Source organism: Phyllopteryx taeniolatus, chromosome 1, assembly GCF_024500385.1.
Source record: "Phyllopteryx taeniolatus isolate TA_2022b chromosome 1, UOR_Ptae_1.2, whole genome shotgun sequence".
In the NCBI taxonomy this organism is placed as follows: domain Eukaryota; kingdom Metazoa; phylum Chordata; class Actinopteri; order Syngnathiformes; family Syngnathidae; genus Phyllopteryx; species Phyllopteryx taeniolatus.
In genome coordinates this window covers 37856666-37876380 of record NC_084502.1, presented here as the reverse complement: position 1 = coordinate 37876380, position 19715 = coordinate 37856666, and the positions used below count along the sequence as shown (strand labels likewise).

Here is a 19715-nt window from a genome sequence, read left to right as displayed (position 1 = left end):
ACAATGATCATCTGGTTGTCAAACATTTACTTTTCAAAGCATTATACTGTAAATCCAACTGATTTTGTCTGATGGAAGATGCTTTTAGCACAGTTAAATATTATATCAGTACATCTTTTTTATATTGGTCCACAAATGGTACCGACTGCAATTTGTCATATAGACAGTCGGTATGCCACTCTGACGCTCAGCTTGGTATCAGCATTTGCATTCATAATGCAGCTTTCTGTACCCTGAGAACCAGGACTCGACTCTGACGCCCGCCAAGCCGCTATTAGTGGGTCCGTTTCCACTGTGGCGCATAGTACAGTCAGTCCCACTAACCACTTTGGCGGGTTGGATTGTATTTACTTGTTTGTCCTGCGCGCAGATTCTGCCGCTTTACGACTGTCTGTCTCTCAGCCACTCTGCCTGGCTCCTCCTTCTCCCCCTCCTCCTTGAGTCCCCACACATGCACACATGCGTGCGCACACACGAACACCTCAAGTGCATGTTTTTTGTTTTTTTTGGGGTTTTTTTTGCGAGACTGTTTCAGACTTTAGTAATTTGCATCTTTGCGAACTAACCAAAGAAAAAGTGTTTGACCCCTTCCTGATTTCTTTTTTGTTTTGGCATGTTTGTCACACTTAAATGTTTACCATCATCAAACAAATTGTAAAAATATTCAGAGACTACAGAAGTAAACACAAAATATAGTTTTTAAATGAAGCTTTTTGCTATGAAGGGAGAAAAAAAATCCAAACCTACATGGCCCTGTGTGAAAAAGAGCATCATACCAACAGTAAAATATGGTGGTGGTAGTGTGATGGTCTGGGGCTGTCTTGTTGCTTCAGGACCTGGAAGACTTGCTGTGATAAATTGAACCATGAATTCTGCTGTCGACCAAAAAATCCTGAAGCAGAATGCCCGTTCATCTGTTCGTGACCTCAAGCTCAAACGAACTTGGGCTCTGTAGCAGGACACACAGGATCCAAAACACACCAACAAGTCCACCTCTGAATGGCTGAAGAAAAACAAAATGAAGACTTTGGAATGGTCTAGTCAAGGTCCTGAATCCTATTGAGATGCCATGGCATGACCTTAAAAAGTTGCTTCATGCTCGAAAACCCTCCAGTGTGGCTGTATTACAACAGTTCTGCAAAGATGAGTGGGCCAAAATTCTTCCACAGCGCTGCAACAGACTCATTGCAAGTTATCGCAAACACTTGATTCCAGTGGTTGCTCCTAAGGGTGGCCCAACCAGTTATTAAGTTTAGGGGGAAATCACTTTTTTACACAGGGCCATGTAGGAATGGATTTTTTTTCTCCCTTAATAATAAAAATCTAAATGTCCTAGTACTAAGTATTAAGTCAAATAACCTGATGCATTACACACACACAAAAAAAGTCAAGTTTTTTTAATGTTTGCTTCAATATTTACTTTTTAGTTATTTGCAAAAAAATTGCAGCTAGTAAAAATGCAGAGTGGCTAGTGACTCTGGGAAGCCACTAGCCACAGTGACTGGTGTGCAAAACTGTTTGTGTCAAGCCCTGCTGAGTACACACAAACAAACATGGGGGGTGGATTGCAGAACTGTCTCTTCGCCATGAAAGTCGCATTGCATGATCAAGCAAAGAAAAATGTTGTATAGAGCAGATCTAAGCAGAGGACATTTCTGTCAATAAATCCCATGCGAAGTTCATGGTTTACTCCTCCTGCATTTTGTCATCAGCTATACTGTATGTGGGAAATGTATTCGGCATGCAAAGCTGTGTGTTTTTTTTTTAAGCTTAAGGATGACAAGCCTGTCTTTGTGTGTTAAGAATATTATCATTATTACTCCATCCATCCGTCCATTTTCTACTGCTTATCCGAGGTCAGGTCGCGGGGCCAGTAGCTTTAGCAAGGACGCCCAGACTTCCCTCTCCTCAGCCACTTCATCCAGCTCTTCCGGGGGGATCCCGAGGCGTTCCCAGGCCAGCCGAAGGACGTAGTCTCTCGAGCGTGTCCTGGGTTGTCCCGGGGTCTCCTCCCGGTGGGACGTGCCCGGAACACCTCACCGGGGAGGCGTCCGGGAGGCAATCCTCATCTGGCTCCTCTCGATGTGAAGGAGCAGCAGCTCTACTCTGAGATCCTCCCGGATGAGCGAGCTTCTCATCCTATCTCTAAGACACCCTGCGGAGGAAACTCATTTCGGCCGCTTGTATCCTGTATCTTGTTCTTTCCGACCCACAGCTCGTGACCATAGGTGAGGGTAGGAACGTAGATCGACCGGTAAATCAAGAGCTTCGCCTTTCGGCTTAGCTCCTTCTTTACCACAACGGACCGATACAAAGTCCGCATCACTGCAGACGCTGCACCGATCCGCCGCCTGTCAATCTCCCGTTCCATTCTTCCCTCACTTGTGAACAAGACCCCACGATACTTCAACTCCTCCACTTGGGGCAGGATTTCATCCCTGACCTGGAGAGGGCACGCCACCCTTTTCCGACTGAGGACCATGGTCTCAGATTTGGAGGTGCTGATTCTCATCCCAGGCGCTTCACACTCTGCTGCGAACTGCTCCAGTGAGAGTTGGAGGTCACGGCTTGATGAAGCCAACAGAACCACATCATCAGGTAAAAGCAGAGATGGAATACTGAGGCCACCAAACCGGACCCCCTCTACGCCTCGGCTGCGCCTATGAATTCTGTCCATAAAGGTTATGAACAGAATCGGTGACAAAGGGCAGCCTTGGCGGAGTCCAACCCTCACCGGAAACGAGTCCGACTTACTGCCGGATATGCGGACCAAACTCTGACTCCGGTCGTACAGTGACCGAACAGCCCGTATCAGAGGGTTCGGTAACCCCATACTCCCGAAGCACCCCCCACAAGGCCCCCGGAGGGACACGGTCGAACGCCTTCTCCAAGTCCACAAAACACATGTAGACTGGTTGGGCGAACTCCCATGCACCCTCGAGGACCCTGCCAAGGGTGTAGAGCTGGTCCACTGTTCCACGGCCAGGACGAAAACCACACTGCTCCTCCTGAATCTGAGATTCAACTTCCCGACGGACCCTCCTCTCCAGCACCCCTGAATAGACCTTACCAGGGAGGCTGAGGAGTTTGATCCCCCTGTAGTTGGAACACACCCTCCGGTCCCCCTTCTTAAAAAGGGGGACCACCACCCCAGTCTGCCAATCCAGAGGCACTGTCCCCGATGTCCATGCGATGTTGCAGAGGCGTATCAACCAGGACAGCCCTACAACATCCAGAGCCTTGAGGAACTCCGGGCGAATCTCATCCATCCCCGGGGCCTTGCCACCGAGGAGCTTTTTAACCACCTCGGTGACCTCAACCCCAGAGCTAGGAGAGCCCGCCTCAGAGAACCCAGACTCTGTTCCCTCATGGGAAGGCGTGTCGGTGGATTTTGAGGAGGTCTTCGAAGTATTCCCCCCACCGGCTCACAACGTCCCGAGTCGAGGTCAGCAGCGCCCCATCCCCACTATACACAGTGTTGATGGTGCACTGCTTGCCCCTCCTGAGACGCCGGATGGTGGACCGGAATTTCCTGGAAGCCGTCCGGAAGTCTTTCTCCATGTCCTCACCGAACTCCTCCCATGCCCGAGTTTTCGCTTCAGCGACCACCAAAGCTGCATTCCGCTTGGCCAGCCGGTACGCATCAGCTGCCTCAGGAGTCCCACATGCCAAAAAGGCCCGATAGGACTCCTTCTTCAGCTGTACGGCATCCCTCACCGTTGGTGTCCACCAACGGGTTCGGGGATTGCCGCCACGACAGGCACCACCTTACGGCCACAGCTCCGGTCGGCCGCCTCAGCAATGGAGGCGCGGAACATGGTCCACTCGGACTCGATGTCCCCCGCCTCCCCCGGAACATGAGCAAAGTTCTGTCGGAGGTGGGAGTTGAAAATCCTTCTTACAGGGGATTCCGCCAGACGTTCCCAGCAGACCCTCACAATACGTTTGGGCCTGCAACATTGGACCGGCATCTTCCCCCACCATCGGAGCCAACTCACCGCCAGGTGGTGATCAGTTGACAGCTCCGCCCCTCTCTTCATCCGAGTGTCCAAGACATGCAGCCGCAAGTCCGATGACACGACCACAAAGTCGATCATCGTACTGCGACCTAGGGTGTCCTGGTGCCAAGTGCACGTGTGGACACCCTTATGCTTGAACATGGTGTTCGTTATGGGCAATCCGTGACGAGCACAGAAGTCCAATAACAGAACACCGCTCAGGTTCTGATCGGGGGGGCCATTCCTCCCAATCACGGCCTTCCAGGTGTCACTGTCATTGCCCACGTGAGCATTGAAGTCCCCCAGCAGAACGATGGAGTCCCCAGCGGGAGCACTCTCCAGCACCCCCTCCAAGGACTCCAAAAAGAGTGGGTACTCTGAACTGCTGTTTGGTGCATAGGCACAAACAACTCAGGACTCGTCCACCCACCCGTGGTTTTGACATTACTTATGTCATTGTTTTTAAAATAAAATAATTTTCAAGATACTGAAAAGTTCCCTTTTCCCTCCTTTTCTTCTTGGTGGAGTTCATTGCGGACCACTGGGGCTGTAGAACCTGCTCTAAGGAGGAAAATCTGATCTGTTTGTCAGGAAAGAGTATTTATTGTGTGGGCAGGTTGAGACAAGCGTGTCGGTCAGCAATTTAGCTGGCACTCCAGACCTATTTGTCGACTTATTCGTCCTTCCGACCTTATTTTACAACCAGGTATACAGCAGCTGAAATAAGTATATAACATGGCACAATTTTTCTCACTAAATATATTTCCAAAGGTGCTATTGACATGACATTTTCACCAGATGTTGTGAACAACCCAGGTAATCCATACATACAAAGAAAGTAGAACAAATAAACTCAGAAATTAAGTTGTGTAATAATGTGAAATGGGCGGCACGGTGAACGGCTGGTTAGCACATCTGCCTCACAGTTCTGAGGACCGGGGTTCAAATCCTGGCCCCGCCTGTGTGGAGTTTGCATGTTCTCCCCGTGCCTGCATGGGTTTTCTCCAGGCACTCCGGTTTCCTCCCACATCCCAAAAACATGTATGGTAGGTTAATTGAAAACTCTAAATTGCCCATAGCTGTGTATGTGAGTGCCAATGGTTGTTTGTTGATATTTGCCCTGTGATTGGCTGGCGACCAGTTTAGGGTATACCCCGCCTCTCGCCCGAAGTTAGCTGGGAGAGGCTCCAGCACGCCTGCGACCCTAGTGAGGATAAGCGGAACGGAAGATGAATGAATGAATGAATAATGTGAAATGACACAGGGAAAAAGTATTGAACATACCAACTGATATTTATTTAATACTTTGTACAAAAACCTTTGTTTGCAATAACAGCTTCAAGACTCCTCCTATATGGGGAAACTAGTCGCATGCATTGTTCTGGTGTGATTGTGGCCCATTCCTCCACACTAGCAGTCTTCAAATCTTGAAGGTTCCGTGGGCTTCTTTTATGGACCTTGAATTTCAGTTCTTTCCATAGATTTTCGATTGGATTCAAGTGATTGGCTGGCCATTCTAGCAGCTTTATATTTTTTTCTTTGAAACCAATTGAGAGTTTCCTAGGCAGTATATTTTGGATCATTATCCTGATGAAATGTCCACCCTCGTTTAATTTTCATCATCCTCATAGATGGCAGCAGATTTTTGTCAAGAATGTCTCGGTAGATTTGCCCATTCATACTTCCTTCAATAATGTGAAGTTTACCATTAGCATTTGCCCCACACCATCATGTTCCCACCTCCGAACTTCACTGTTGGTATGGTGTTTTTAGGGTGAGGTCATTTGCCATTTCTCCTCCAAACGTGGTGTGCATTATGGCATCCAAAGAGTTAAATTGTGCTCTCATCCGACCAGACTATATTCTTCCAGTTTTAACTGGCTTGTCCAAATGTTGCTCAGCAAACTTTAAATGAGCTTTGACATGCTTTATTTTCAGCAATGGGGTCTTTTGTGAAGCGCATGCATTCAGGCCATGGCGGCGGAGTGCATTACTCACTGTTTACCTTGTGACAACAGTACCTGATAACTACAGGTTTTTTGAAGCTCTCCACATGTGGTTCTTGGCTCTTGGACAACTCTTCTGATTATTCTTTGCACTCCTCTGTCAGAAATCTTGCGAGGAGCACCTGATCGAGGCAAATTTATGGTTTACGTGTTATGGCCCCAACCGTGCTCACTGGAACGTTCAGAAGCTTAGATGTGCGCCTGTAACCAATGCCGTTGTTATGTTTTGCAACAATTAATTTGTGACGGGGGGCACGGTGGACGACTGGTTAACACATCTGCCTCACAGTTCTGAGGACCAGGGTTCAAATTCGGGCCTCACCTGTGTAGAGTTTGCATGTTCTCCCCGTGACTGCGTGGGTTTTCTCCGGGTACTCCAATTTCCTCCCACATCCCAATAACATGCGTGGTAGGTTGATTGAAGACTCTAAATTGTCCGTAGGTGTGAATGTGGGTGCGAATGGTTGTTTATTTATATGTGCCCTGCGATTGGCTAGCGACCGGTTCAGGGTGTACCCCGCCTCTCGCCCTGAAATAGCTGGGATATGCTCCAGCACGCCCGCGGGACCCAGATTAGGATAAACGGTACAGAAAATGGATGGCAAGATGGATAGTTTGCGATGGACTTGTGACAGCGCTTTGCTCTTACCAAATCATGAGATGTCTTGACTCAATGACAATGAGTCCTTGGCAATGAGACCTTTTTGTAGGCTATCACATAGGACTGAACCAGCTGATATTCATTTGCACTGACAAGGGGCTGGATTGCTGTTTCATTATTGATAGATTTTAGGTGTTGTCTTGGCGTTCCATGCCTTTTTGCACCTCCCTTTCTTCATCTGTTAAATACTTTTCCCCTGTCATTTCACATTATTACACACAACTTAATTTCTGATCTTATTTGTTCTACCCTCGTTGTATGTATGGATTACTTAGGTTCTTCCCAACATCTGGTGAAAATGTCATGTCAAAAGCACCTTTGAAAATATATTTAGTGAGAAAAATGGTGATGTGTTAAATATTTCAGGCGCTGTATGTGTTTACTATGTATGTGATCTCTTCTAGAGGGCTCTCTCACCATTCCTTTAAAAACATTGAAATATGATTATTTGCTTTTCCAGGCGACGTGATTGTTGACATCAATAGGACATGTGTGCTTGGAAAGACACATGCTGATGTGGTGCAGATGTTCCAATCCATCCCCATCAACCAGTATGTGGACATAGTCCTGTGCCGTGGTTACCCGCTACCTGAGGACTCCGGCAGTGGTGAGGACGCGTCCAAGGACATGTGCTCTTCTCCCGCCTCTTCCACGCCTCAGGGCCACCAAAACAAGGTCCAGGAAGGAGGAACCCTCCCCAGGCAGACTGCTGCCGTACCACCAATGATTAACGGAGGGCGTCACCACCAACACCATTCGCATCATCACCACCACCAGTCGCACCATCACCACCCTACTCATGCCTACAACCAGGAGGGCCCAGATGCCACCTTGCTTCAGCCTGAGCTCATAAGTGTGCCTTTATTGAAAGGCCCTGGAGGTTTTGGCTTTGCCATTGCTGACTGCCCACTGGGTCAAAAAGTTAAGATGATTTTAGATGCACAGTGGTGCCATGGTTTGCTGAAGGGTGACGTCATCAAAGAGATCAACAGACAGAATGTGCAGACATTGAGTCACTCACAGGTGGTGGACATCCTCAAAGACTTGCCTGTAGGCAGTGAGGTCAACGTGCTGGTACTTCGTGGAGGTGAGTTAGTGTTCTGGTATTTTAATGTAAAAAAAAAAAATGGTGTGCACAAAACAAGTAGGTTACATATCTGAAGTCATACACTTTGATGTGTGTTATTTAATTTGCAATTTGTCTTCACACAATGAATGAATGAATGAATCACACAGACAGCACAATAAATGTATGTGATAAAATTTACTACTATTACTATTTACTACTTTTTGGGTAGTCCAAGCAACATTGATCAACAGAATAAGATTCATAGTGGGATTGAACTATGTTTCCTGGTCATGTCACACATTTGCCTAGCCACTTGTTGCTTGGCAGGTTCCAGCCATCCATCCATCCATTTACTGCACTTATCTGGGATCGGGTCGCGGCAGACGTAGTCTCTCCAGTGTGTCCTGGGTCATCCGCTGAGCCGCCTCCCAGTGGGACATGCCCGGAACACCTCATCAGGGAGGCGTCCAGGGGGAATCCGAACCAGGTGTCCAAGCCACCTCATCTGGCTCCTCTCGCTGCAGAGGAGCAGCGGATCGGCTCTGAGCCCCTACCAGGTTGACTGAGCTTCTTATCCTATCTCTAAGGGAGAGCCCAGACACCCTGCGGTGGAAACTCATTTCGGCTACTTGTATCCGTGATCTCGTTCTTTCGGTCCTGACCCACAGCTCGTGACCATAGGTGAGGGTCGGAACGTAGATCAACTGGTATATCGAGAGCTTCACCTTTCATCTCAGGTCCTTCTTTACCATGACAGACCGGTATAGAGTCCACATCACTGCAGAAACTGCACCGATCGGCCTGTCGTTCTCCCGCTCCATTATTCCCTCACTTGACAAGACCCATAGATACTTGAACAACTCCAGGCATGATCTCTTCTTCAACCCAGAGAGGGCACTCCATTTTCCTTTTCCGACTGAGGACCATGGTCTCAGATTTGGAGGTTCTGATTTTCATCCCAGCCGCTTCACACTCGGCTGCCAACTGCTCCAGCGAGAGTTGAAGATTACAGCTTGATGAAGCCAACAGAACCACATCTCCAAAAAGCAGACATGCAATGCTGAGGTCACCAAACCAGACCCCCTCAACACCTTGGCTGAACCTAGAAATTCTCTCCAGTAAGGTAACAGAATCGGTGACAAAGGGCAGCCTTCGCAGAGTCCAACCCTCACTGGAAACAAATCCAATTTGCTGCCTGCAATGCGTACCAAACTCTGACAAAGGTCATACAGGCGCCGAACAGCTCTGATTAAGATGTCCTGTACCCCATGCTCCCGGTTCACCCTCCACAGGAACCCCCGTGAGACATGGTCAACCACCTTCTCCAAGTCCACAAAGATGATGTAGACTGGTTCGGTGAACTCCCGTGCACCCTCGAGGACCCTGATAAGGGTGTAGAGCTGGTCCACAGCCAGGACGAAAACCACACTCGTCCTCCTGAATCTGAGATTTGACTTCCTGACGGACCCTCCTCTCCAGAACCCCAGAATAGACTTCACTAGGGAGGGCGAGGAGTGTGAGAGACCTGTAGTTGGAACAGACCATCAGGTCGGTCACCATTCTGTAAAAGGGGGACTACCATCCCGGTCTGCCAATCCAGAGGCACTGTCCCCAATGTCCACGCGATTTTGCAGAGACGTGTCAGCCAGGACAACCCCACAACATCCAGATCCTTTCGGAAATCCGGATGTATCTCATCAACCCCCGGGGCCCTGCCACCTAGGAGCCTTTTAACCACCTTGGAGACCTTAAACCCAGCGATAGGAGAACCTGGCTCAAAGTCCCCAGACTCTGCTTCGTCATCAGTAGGCGTGTCAGTGGAATTGAGGAGGTCTTTGAAGTATTCGGCCCACCGACTCACAGTGTCCCAAGTTGAAGTCAGCAGCACCCCGTCCCCACTATACAGTGTTGATTGTGCACTGATTTACCCTCCTAAGACGCTGGAAGGTGGACCAGCATTTCCTCGAAGCCGTTTGGAAGTCTTTCTCCATGGCCTCACTGAACTCCTCTCACGCCCGAGTCAGCGACCACCAAAGCTGCATTCTGCTTGGCCAGCTGGTACCCATCAGCTCCCTCAGGGGTACCACAAGCCAAAAAGGCCCGATAGGACTCCTTTTTCAGCTTGACGGCATCCCTCACCGATTGTGTCCACCAACAGGTTCGGGGGTTGCTGCCACGACAGGCACCAACCACGTTGTGGCCACAACTCTGGTCAACCGCCTTAACAATTGAGACGTGGAACATACTCCACTCGGACTCAATGTCCAATGCCAACACTAAGACGTGGGAAAAGTTCTGCCGGAGGTAGGAGCTGAAGCTCCTTCTGACAGTGGACTCTGCCAGACGTTCCCAGCAGACCCTAATAATACGTTTAGATCTGCCAAGTCGGACCAGCACCATCCCCCACCATCGGCGCCAATACAGTACCAGGTACAGCCTCGGATGTCCTGGTTCCAAGTGCACGTATGGACACCCTTATGTTTGAACATTGTCTTTGTTCTGGACACTCCATGACTAGCACAGAACAGTCCAACAACAAAGCACCATTCAAGTTCAGATCCTTCATTGCCCACGTGAGCATTGAATTCCCCCAGCAGAACAAGGGAGTCCCCAGAAGGGCCACTCTCCAATCCACCCCTTCCAAGGATTCGAGAAAGGGTGGGTACTCTGACCTGATGTTTGGTGCATAGGCACAAATAACAGTAAGGATCATTCCCCCACCTAAAGGCATAGGGAGGTTACCCTCTCATCTACTGGGGCGAACACCAACGTACAGGCACCGAGCCGTGGGGCAATAAGTATACCCACACCTGCTTGGCGCCTCTTACCGTGGACAACTCCAGAGTGGAAAAGACTCCAACTCCTCTCAAGGGGACTGGTACCGTCATCAGAAGGTTGCAATAGAAATACAGAGAGACTGGAAGAGTCACAGAAAGGAAAGGAAGTGGCTGTCCATGGAAGTGTATGGGTCCATTCATGGATCTAACACATACTGTTAGTTAACAGCAAGTTGTGCAAAATATCCTGAAACATTGAACAGATGTGCATTTAAATGTTTAGAGAAGGTCAAATTAAGTTCACCTGTAAAGGTTATAGTACATTTTCGGTCCATCCTGAAATTTTACGCCAAAGCCGAATATCCCCAATTTTGGCAGAGTAATGTACAGTGTATAAATATTCATGAATGATAGTGTTTATTATGTACTGTATGTTCAGCCTCTACTGAAATACAGTATGCAAGAGAATGCTATATGATCTCGAAGAGGAAGATGGGGGAAGAATAAACCGTTGTGGTGTCCATTACAGAGGTGTCACTCTGCACAAACAAGGCCCTCCCAGTATTGTATAAACCAATTTCACACTCCAACACTGCAGCATCTGCAACACCGCATCAGAATCCCAAGCAGGGAGGACATCATGCTTAGTCATATGGCAAGCTATAGTGTCACGGCACAGAAAGGTGGCACTTGTTGTGATTCATTTTCTGCTTCTAGGAGAGATGCAGAGACTGGGTCCCCGGTGGAGAATTTTTACCCTTCTGTTCACATTAAGGTTCCACGGACTTGAAGGGCTCTGTCATATTGGCTCTGCTGCAGATCTGTGCTGCATACTCGCACAGGCTGCTATAATTCTGTTCTTGTGCAGGCATATTTTTAATGCTCCATCACTGTACAGGTACATCCTTGTTTAGAATAGGAGTAGGCTATTTGACCAGGATTTATTCTATTCTATATTTATTCAAAAAACAGCTAATTATTTGGCCATGCTCTTTATTTACCTAAAGTAGATGTAAATTCAGCTGGCATATGTATTGTGCTCTTCGCCCAGGGATCAATGTGACTTAACACTTTGCACCGTTACATTTCACATCTGACTAGGAAAGATTGAAACTTACCTCTAGCAGCTTGTTTAATGGTGAGAGCTAAATCTGAAGACATAATGCCAGTACAAATAGAAGTACAGTTTGGTGCAAAGAGGAGCATATTGTCCATGTTCTATAGCAGTGATTCTCAATTGGTGGCTGGGTCCCCATAAGTGGGTTGCAGACAGGTAGGGAAAACTTACAGGGGTCGTCGGCGGTACCGACATATGATGTTTCAAGGTTAAGAATGGTGCACAGGAACTCGTTTTCACAGTGTGTGTAAGAATGTCACCACGCAGTACAAGAATATCCACGCACTACTCTTTTTCATTTGAATATTTTTTAATAATAAGCATAGAAGTGTTTTTCATCCATCCATCCATTTTCTACAAAAATGCCGGAGCCTATTCCAGTCATAGAGCAAACAATCATTTAAACTCACATTCACACTTACAGGCAATTTAGAGTCTTCAATTAACCTACCATGTATGTTTTTGGAATGTGGGAGGAAACCGGAGTACCCGGAGAAAACCCACGCAGGCATGGGGAGAGCATGCAAACTCCACACAGGAAGGCTGGATTTTAAATCAGGACCTCAGAACTGTGAGGCAGATGTGCTAACCAATCGGCACCGTGCCACCAGTGTTTTTCATACCTTATTTACATTTTTTTTAAATTTTACTGTTCTTTTTTGGAAATGCAGATGTCATGTTCATAATCCAGCCCAATGGGGGGCACAAGTCAGTGCAAACTGTAGGCCGATCCCAAGCCCGGATAAATGCAGAGGGTTGCGTCAGGAAGGGCATCTGGCTTAAAACTTTGCCAAACAAATATGAACGTTCATCCAAAGAATTCCATAGCGGATCGGTCGTGGCCCGGGTTAACAACGTCCGCCACTAGCGTCGTCAACCTGCAGGACGCCTGTGGAAATTCAGCTACTGTGGGTCGAAGTCGAAGAAGAAGAGGTGGAAAGCGGGTTCTTCGGCAGAAAGAGAAGAGGAACGCACAGAGCCTGGAACTGAATGTGGGGACATTGAATGTTGGGACTATAACAGGAAAATCTAGGGAGTTGGTTGACATGATGATTAGGAGAAAGGTTGATTTATTGTGTGTCCAAATTATTTTACCATGGTGTAGATGGGAAGAGAAATGGAGTAGGGGTTATTTTAAAAGAAGAGTTGGCTAAGAATGTATTGGAGGTGAAAAGAGTATCAGATCGAGTGATGAACTTGAAATTGAGGGTGTTATGTATAATGTGATTAGTGGCTATGCCCCACAAGTAGGATGTGACCTAGAGGTGAAAGAGAAATTCTGGAAGGAGCTCGACGAAGTAGTTCTGAGCATCCCAGACAGAGAGCGAGAGTCATGATTGGTACAGATTTTAATGCGCATGTTGGTGAAGGAAACAGGGGTGATGAAGAAGTGATGGGTAAGTACGGCATCCAGGAAAGGAACTTGGAGGGACAGCAAATGGCTGTAGTGAACACTTTTTTCCTGAAGAGGCAAGAACATAGGGTGACCTACAAGAGCGGACGTAGAAGCACGCAGGTGGATTGCATCTTGTGCAGATGATGTAATCTGAAGGAGGTTACCGACTGTAAGGTTGTGGTAGGGGAGAGTGTGGCTAGACAGCATAGGATGGTGGTGTGTAAGATGACTCTGGTGGTGGGGTGGAACATTCGGAAGACAAAGGCAGAGCAGAGAACCATGTGGTGGAAGCTGAGACAGGACGAGTGTTGTGCAGCTTTTCGGGAAGAGGTGAGACAGGCTCTCGGTGGACAGGAGGAGCTTCCAGAAGACTGGACCACTGCAGCCAAGGTGATCAGAGAGGCAGGCAGAAGAGTACTTGGTGTATGTTCTGGCATAAAAAGAGAGGAGACTTGGTGGTGGAACCTCACAGTACAGGAAATCATACAAGGAAAAAGGTTAGCTAAGAAGAAGTGGGACACTGAGAGGACCGAGGAGAGGCAAAAGGAATACATTGAGATGCGGCACAGGGCAAAGGTAGAGGTGGCAAAGGCAAAACAAGAGGCATATGATGACATGTATGGCAGGTTGGACAGGAAAGAAGGAGAAAATGATCTATACAGGTTGGCCAGACAGAGGGATAGAGATGGGAAGGATGTGCAGCAGGTTAGGGTGATTAAGGATAGAGATGGAAATATGTTGACTGGTGCCAGTAGTGTGCTAGATAGATGGAAAGAATACTTCGAGGAGTTGATGAATGAGGAAAATGAGGGAGAAGGGAGAGTAGAAGAGGAAAGTGTGGTGGACCAGGAAGTGGCAATGATTAGTAAGGGTTAGGGGAAGTTAGAAAGGCATTAAAGAGGATGAAAAATGGAAAGGCAGTTGGTCCTGATGACATTCCTGTGGAGGTATGGAAGCATCTAGGAGAGGTGGCTGTGAAGTTTTTGACAAGCTTTTTCAATAGAATTCTAGCGCATGAGAAGATGCCTGAGGAATGGAGGAAAAGTGTGCTGGTTTGGTGCCCATTTTTAAGAACAAGGGTGATGTGCAGAGCTGTGGGAACTATAGAGGAATAAAGTTGATGAGCCACACAATGAAGTTATGGGAAAGAGTAGTGAAGGCTAGACTCAGGACAGAAGTGAGTATTTGCGAGCAATAGTATGGTTTCATGCCCAGAAAGAGTACCAAGATGCATTATTTGCCTTGAGGATGTTGATGGAAAAGTACACAGAAGGTCAGAAGGAGCTACATTGTGTCTTTGTAGATCGAGAGAAAGCCTATGACAGAGTACCCAGAGAGGAACTGTGGTACTGCATGCAGAAGTCTGGAGTGGCAGAGAAGTATGTTAGAATAATACAGGAGTGTACGAGAGCAGCAGAACAGCGGTGAGGTGTGCTGTAGGTGTGACAGACGAATTTAAGGTGGAGGTGGGACTGCATCAGGGATCAGCCCTGAGCCCCTTCCTGTTTGCAGTGGTGATGGATAGGCTGACAGATGAGGTTAGACTGAAATCCCCGTGGGCCATGATGTTTGCAGATGACATTGTGATCTGCAGTGAAAGCAGGGAGCAGGTGGAGGAACAGTTAGAAGGATGGAGGCAGGCACTGGAAAGCAGAGGAATGAAGATTAGCCGAAGTAAGACAGAATATACGTGCATGAATGAGAGGGTTGGTGGGGGAAGAGTGAGGCTACAGGGAGAAGAGATAGCAAGGGTGGAGGACTTCAAATACTTAGGGTCAACCGTCCAGAGCAATGGTGAGTGTGGTCAAGAAGTAAAGAAATGGGTCCAAGCAGGTTCGAACAGGTGGAGGAAGGTGTCAGGTGTGTTATGTGACAGAACAGTCTCTGCTAGGATGAAGGGCAAAGTTTATAAAACAGTGGTGAGGCCAGCCATGATCTACGGATTAGAGACAGTGGCACTAAAGAGAGAACAGGAAGCAGAGCTGGAGGTGGCGGAAATGAAGATGTTGAGGTTTGCTCTCGGAGTGACCAGGTTGGATAAAATTAGAAATGAGCTCATCAGAGGGACGGCCAAGGTTTGATGTTTTGGAGACAAAGTTCGAGAGAGCAGACTTTGATGGTTTGGACACATCCAGAGGAGAAATAGTGAGTATATTGGTAGAAGGATGTTGAGGATGGAGCTGCCAGGCAAGAGAGTTCGAGGAAGACCAAGGAGAAGGTTAATGGATGTCGTGAGGGAAGACATGAGGCCAGTTGGTGTTCGAGAGGAGGATGCAGGAGATAGGCTTACATGGAAAAGGATGACGCGCTGTGGCGATCCCTATAGGGACAAGCCGAAAGGAAAAGAAGATTTCATGTTCATCCTCAGTTTATAATCAAGGTGATCTGAAAGGCTCATGGAGCATGTGTAGTTATGTTAACAAATATAATAGATATGTTTAAACGTACAAAAGCTATGTTTCCAACAATGCATTTTCTTAATTGTTCTTCTATAAAAGTGGAGTAAGACTTAGCGACATTAGGAACTGACAATAGTAGAGAATCACTGCAGTATGGTTTCTTCCCTGTGTTTCCAGTGCCCGAGCTTGTATTGTCCGACTGGTAGAATAGTATCTCCTACAGGCTGCATCCAATTGTGGCCCACTGGCATCTGTAATGGTCACTCACCGAGCTTTCAGACAGTTCAGTGTCAGAAAAACAATCCGACTAAACGTATCCGGGAGCTGATGTCCAATGTCATATCAGTAAATACATGTTCCTTGCCAGTTTTGTGGTATGCTCAGTTGTTTAACAATGTTCAAAATACCAGGATTCCTTCGTCTTATAAGGCTGCTATTGAGATAGCTGCCGTCAGTGGTCACTCTATAACTGTACTTTAGGTGGATTCTAAAGATCTGCTTCAAATTGTAACTCAATCCTCAACTGCTTATTGCAATACCAACACAACAGGTCAAAGTCAAGGCAAATACTCAATATGTACTGTAATCATCAAACATCTTGACCTATTTCTTTCTGCTTCTAGGTCAGACATCACCTGTGAAATCCTTAAAACCAGTAAGTTGAAACACGCAAATGTGTCTTATTGATCCGAAACTAATAAAGCTTACTAATAAATACTAATAAAGCATACAGTCGTAGATGATCAATCCAATCCAGAATGATAACGCATTCATATATTCAGTGCACACTGTGTGTGCTTCATTATTCTGGTAGCACACTTCCTGCAGGCTCAGATTTCCCCAAAAGTATGCTGCTTTCTGGCAAACAGCAATTTTAACATCAGTGTGTGCTCAGCTGTTCGAGATGATATGCCCTATTTAACAGCTTGTTCCTGCATTGCTCCTCCGTGCTGCACTCTTAAAATAGCGGGCAGCTGAAGCAACAGGCTTGCTCATGCTGGTTTATTGATTCCTTGCAGAATGTGTGGCTGCACTTGGCACTTAGTTACTGGGGCTTTCTGCTGTGAACATAAATCACATTGTTCGATGATGTACTGTATTTCACAGGGGGATATGTGTTTTTGTTGTTTTAAATGTTCCTATGCGATTCCTCTGTTGCAGTGCACAGCACCAACATCTCAGTTTGCTCCCCAGCATGTACCCCAACCTACATTCCAGCCTGCTCCTCAACAAACTCCTCACCACATCCACACTACTACTGTCACACAGTTGCAGCGACCGGAACTGAACAACAGCCCAGAGACTCTCGGTCATGCAGAGGTGCCTCCTAATCCGCTCTCCAATGTCATGCGCTCATCTTCGCCCAAACCAGATGCTTCGGAACTATACATCAAGTCCAAGGCTATGTTGGATAGCCAGCGTACGTATATTTGTATTTTTTTTAATGTCATATATAACACATAATATTTTGCCATTTTGTCTCAATTGTCGAAATTATGTTCCAAAGTATGCATGCAATTGGAAGCTTGCGTTCATTTCCACATCTTCATTAACTTCAATAATAATAATATCACTGTTCTTCTAATTGTTGGCTTATTACATTCGATTATTTTGAGTTAGAGCTCAACGTCAAGTAATTTCATACTTGTTACTTAGATAGCATCCAGCATCTACTATTTGGAGTCATGGCCATAGTTAAAAACTCTCTTAGAGCAGAAAATATATAATTCAAAAGGGGTTGCAGTTGCTGTTATCGGTTTTAGCAAAATTCTCATTTTTTGAAAGCAGGTGTGCAGGAAAAGCTTTACACAGTAGTGTAGCTTTAATGTTTGGGCTGTATCCATTTAAAAGGAAATACCAAATTGTCTTTCAAACAACACTTCCAAATACAAAAAACAACAAATAACGTAATTTCTCGTGTATCATACGTTCTCGAGCACAATACGCACCCCCAAAAATCAGGAAAACCCTTCTACGTATGTATAACTCGCACCATCAATTTATTGCTATCCATGCTCAAAACATGCGGTATTATTCGTATTTTATTAGGTTTTTCAAAGAAATATTCTGCTCTGTGTGCATATGCTGATTTAATTCTTTTTTAAATTTTTTTTTTTTTAATCAAATGCTTGTGCCACTTCCTCACAATTTCTACTCGTGTTCTCATAAAAACAACGAACAAAGACCATGCTCAATGATGCAGTGAGTATAACATTTTAATTTAATTTACTGTTGAAAGTAGTACAGTCTTAACCGGTAGGCTGTGACTCGGTGTCATGTCGGCTCTGTCCTGCAATGACTGGGCAAGTACATAGTTATCAGAGTCCACAGCGTTGGATGAATCAAGTTGTTGGTTAATAGTTTGTGTATAGTCCACCAGGCATTGATTATTCAACCGCCATTGTTGTGCTGCAAGTCTGGAGATGCTAGCAGCTGAAGGAATTCGCTGCGGAAGCTAGCGGCAGGAGCTTGCTAACTTTCGTAGCAATGCAGAGTCGTGATCCAAGAAGGAATAGCCAACTGGACGCTGCATTGCGGTGGAAAGTAAGCGGTGATATACCAAATATGTAGGGGAAAAGAAGATAGCAAGTGTTGTTGCGATGACGTAATACACGCACACGTTGGTCCATGACCCGGATGTCCATCCAGACAGAGATATGATATGATATGATATGATATGATATGATATGATATGATATGATATGATATGATATGATGTCACCCGTAACAATGTCATAATTCTCTGGTGAGCAGCAAAAATTTACATGTCTTATTGGAATGAAAGTACACCTTTTTCACAAACCCTAGGTACGGGTATATGTTTGTACAATGTGAAAAAAGTTTTCCATTTTCCTTATAGCTATGTATAGTACGCTCTTAGCAACTTTTGAGGATTTATTTGGTTGGGGAAAGGCGTATTATACATAAGAAATTACAGTAGTGCGACTGGTTAGAGAGTCAGCCTCACAGTTCTGAGGACCAGGGTTCAATCCCCGGCCCCGCCTGTGTGGAGTTTGCATGTTCTCCCCGTGCCTGCGTGGGTTTTCTCCGGGCACTCCGGTTTCCTCCCACATCCCAAAAACATGCATTAATTGGAGACTCTAAATTGCCCGTAGGTGCGACTGTGAGTGCGAATGGTTGTTTGTTTGTATGTGCCCTACGATTGGCTGGCAACCAATTCAGGGTGTACCTCGCCTCCTGCCCGATGATAGCTGGGATAGGCTCCAGCACGCCCGCGACCCTGGTGAGGAGAAGCGGCTCAGAAAATGGATGGATGAATGGATGGAAATTACAGTAGTTTATATGTTATGAAGGGTTATGTTTTGTTGGATGCGATTGTGTCAAATTAGTGAGTTTCTTTCAGCCCTCTTGTCATTGCGTATTAATGCACTGTTTAATAAATATGTTTCTCTGCAGCTTCAAACACCAAGGACCTAGATGTGTTCATCAAGAGAAACCAAGAGTCAGGCTTCGGATTCAGGGTCCTTGGAGGCGAGGGACCGGAGCAGCCGGTAAGTGTGTCGCTCATTCGGTCTCCACTCACCTCCATAGTCATATACTATACAGTATGTCCAATTGGTGTAGATCGAGAGAACAGGAAGCCATTTTGCCTGCAGTAAATCCATATGTATCGGGTATGTTATAGTACGTTAAAGTATCGGTTTTACATGTTTATGTCCGCAGGTGTACATCGGTGCCATCGTACCGCTGGGTGCAGCTGAGAAGGACGGGCGCCTGCGTGCGGGTGATGAGCTGCTTTGTATAGATGGCGTGCCAGTGAAAGGCAAATCTCACAAACAAGTACTGGAATTGATGACCAATGCCGCCCGCAATGGTCAGGTCATGCTAACGGTCCGCAGGAAACTGACACATTCAGGTGAGTCCACTGTCATTTCTCTGAGGGTAAAAGTAACATTAAATAAATAATTGTATCTCAAAATAAGAGTTTTTATCAGAGTTAATGCTCATAGTTCACTGGCATCCTGTACTTTTGTGGTGTTTAATATTGGTGGACACGCCAGGACAAGTGTCATATGGCCTGATTTCCTAAAGGTTTGCATGTGCAAAACGGGCGCTAACTTGATTGCCCACGCAAACAGAAGTGGAAGCTGATCTACTAACCGGGATAGCGTCTGCCAAATGGGCAAAATAGCCACGCAATTCTTTTTCAATGTGTGGTGAAGGTTAAGTGTAGTAAAAAAAAATTATAATATTTTTTGTTTATTCATCTTGCCATTCTACAAAGCAGTGGGACTTAAACCTCAATTTACCATGTGGGAGGTTCTGACCTC

The 19715-nt window shown here is 46.4% G+C and overlaps 1 protein-coding gene across 8 annotated transcripts in view; it reads left to right on the top strand.

Moving 5' to 3' along the window:
• The window catches only part of LOC133487362 (membrane-associated guanylate kinase, WW and PDZ domain-containing protein 3-like), a 143276-nt gene that overhangs the window by 115312 nt on the left and 8249 nt on the right, over window positions 1-19715 (top strand). For 7 of the 8 annotated variants that reach the window (XM_061793783.1, XM_061793832.1, XM_061793793.1 and 4 more), the window contains 5 exons: window positions 7126-7752; window positions 16047-16078; window positions 16585-16843; window positions 18841-18935; window positions 19108-19300. In XM_061793783.1, the coding sequence (XP_061649767.1) occupies window positions 7126-7752; window positions 16047-16078; window positions 16585-16843; window positions 18841-18935; window positions 19108-19300 (1206 nt within the window). The remainder of the gene's footprint in view (window positions 1-7125; window positions 7753-16046; window positions 16079-16584; window positions 16844-18840; window positions 18936-19107; window positions 19301-19715) is intronic. The other variant, XM_061793839.1, reaches the window with a different exon arrangement.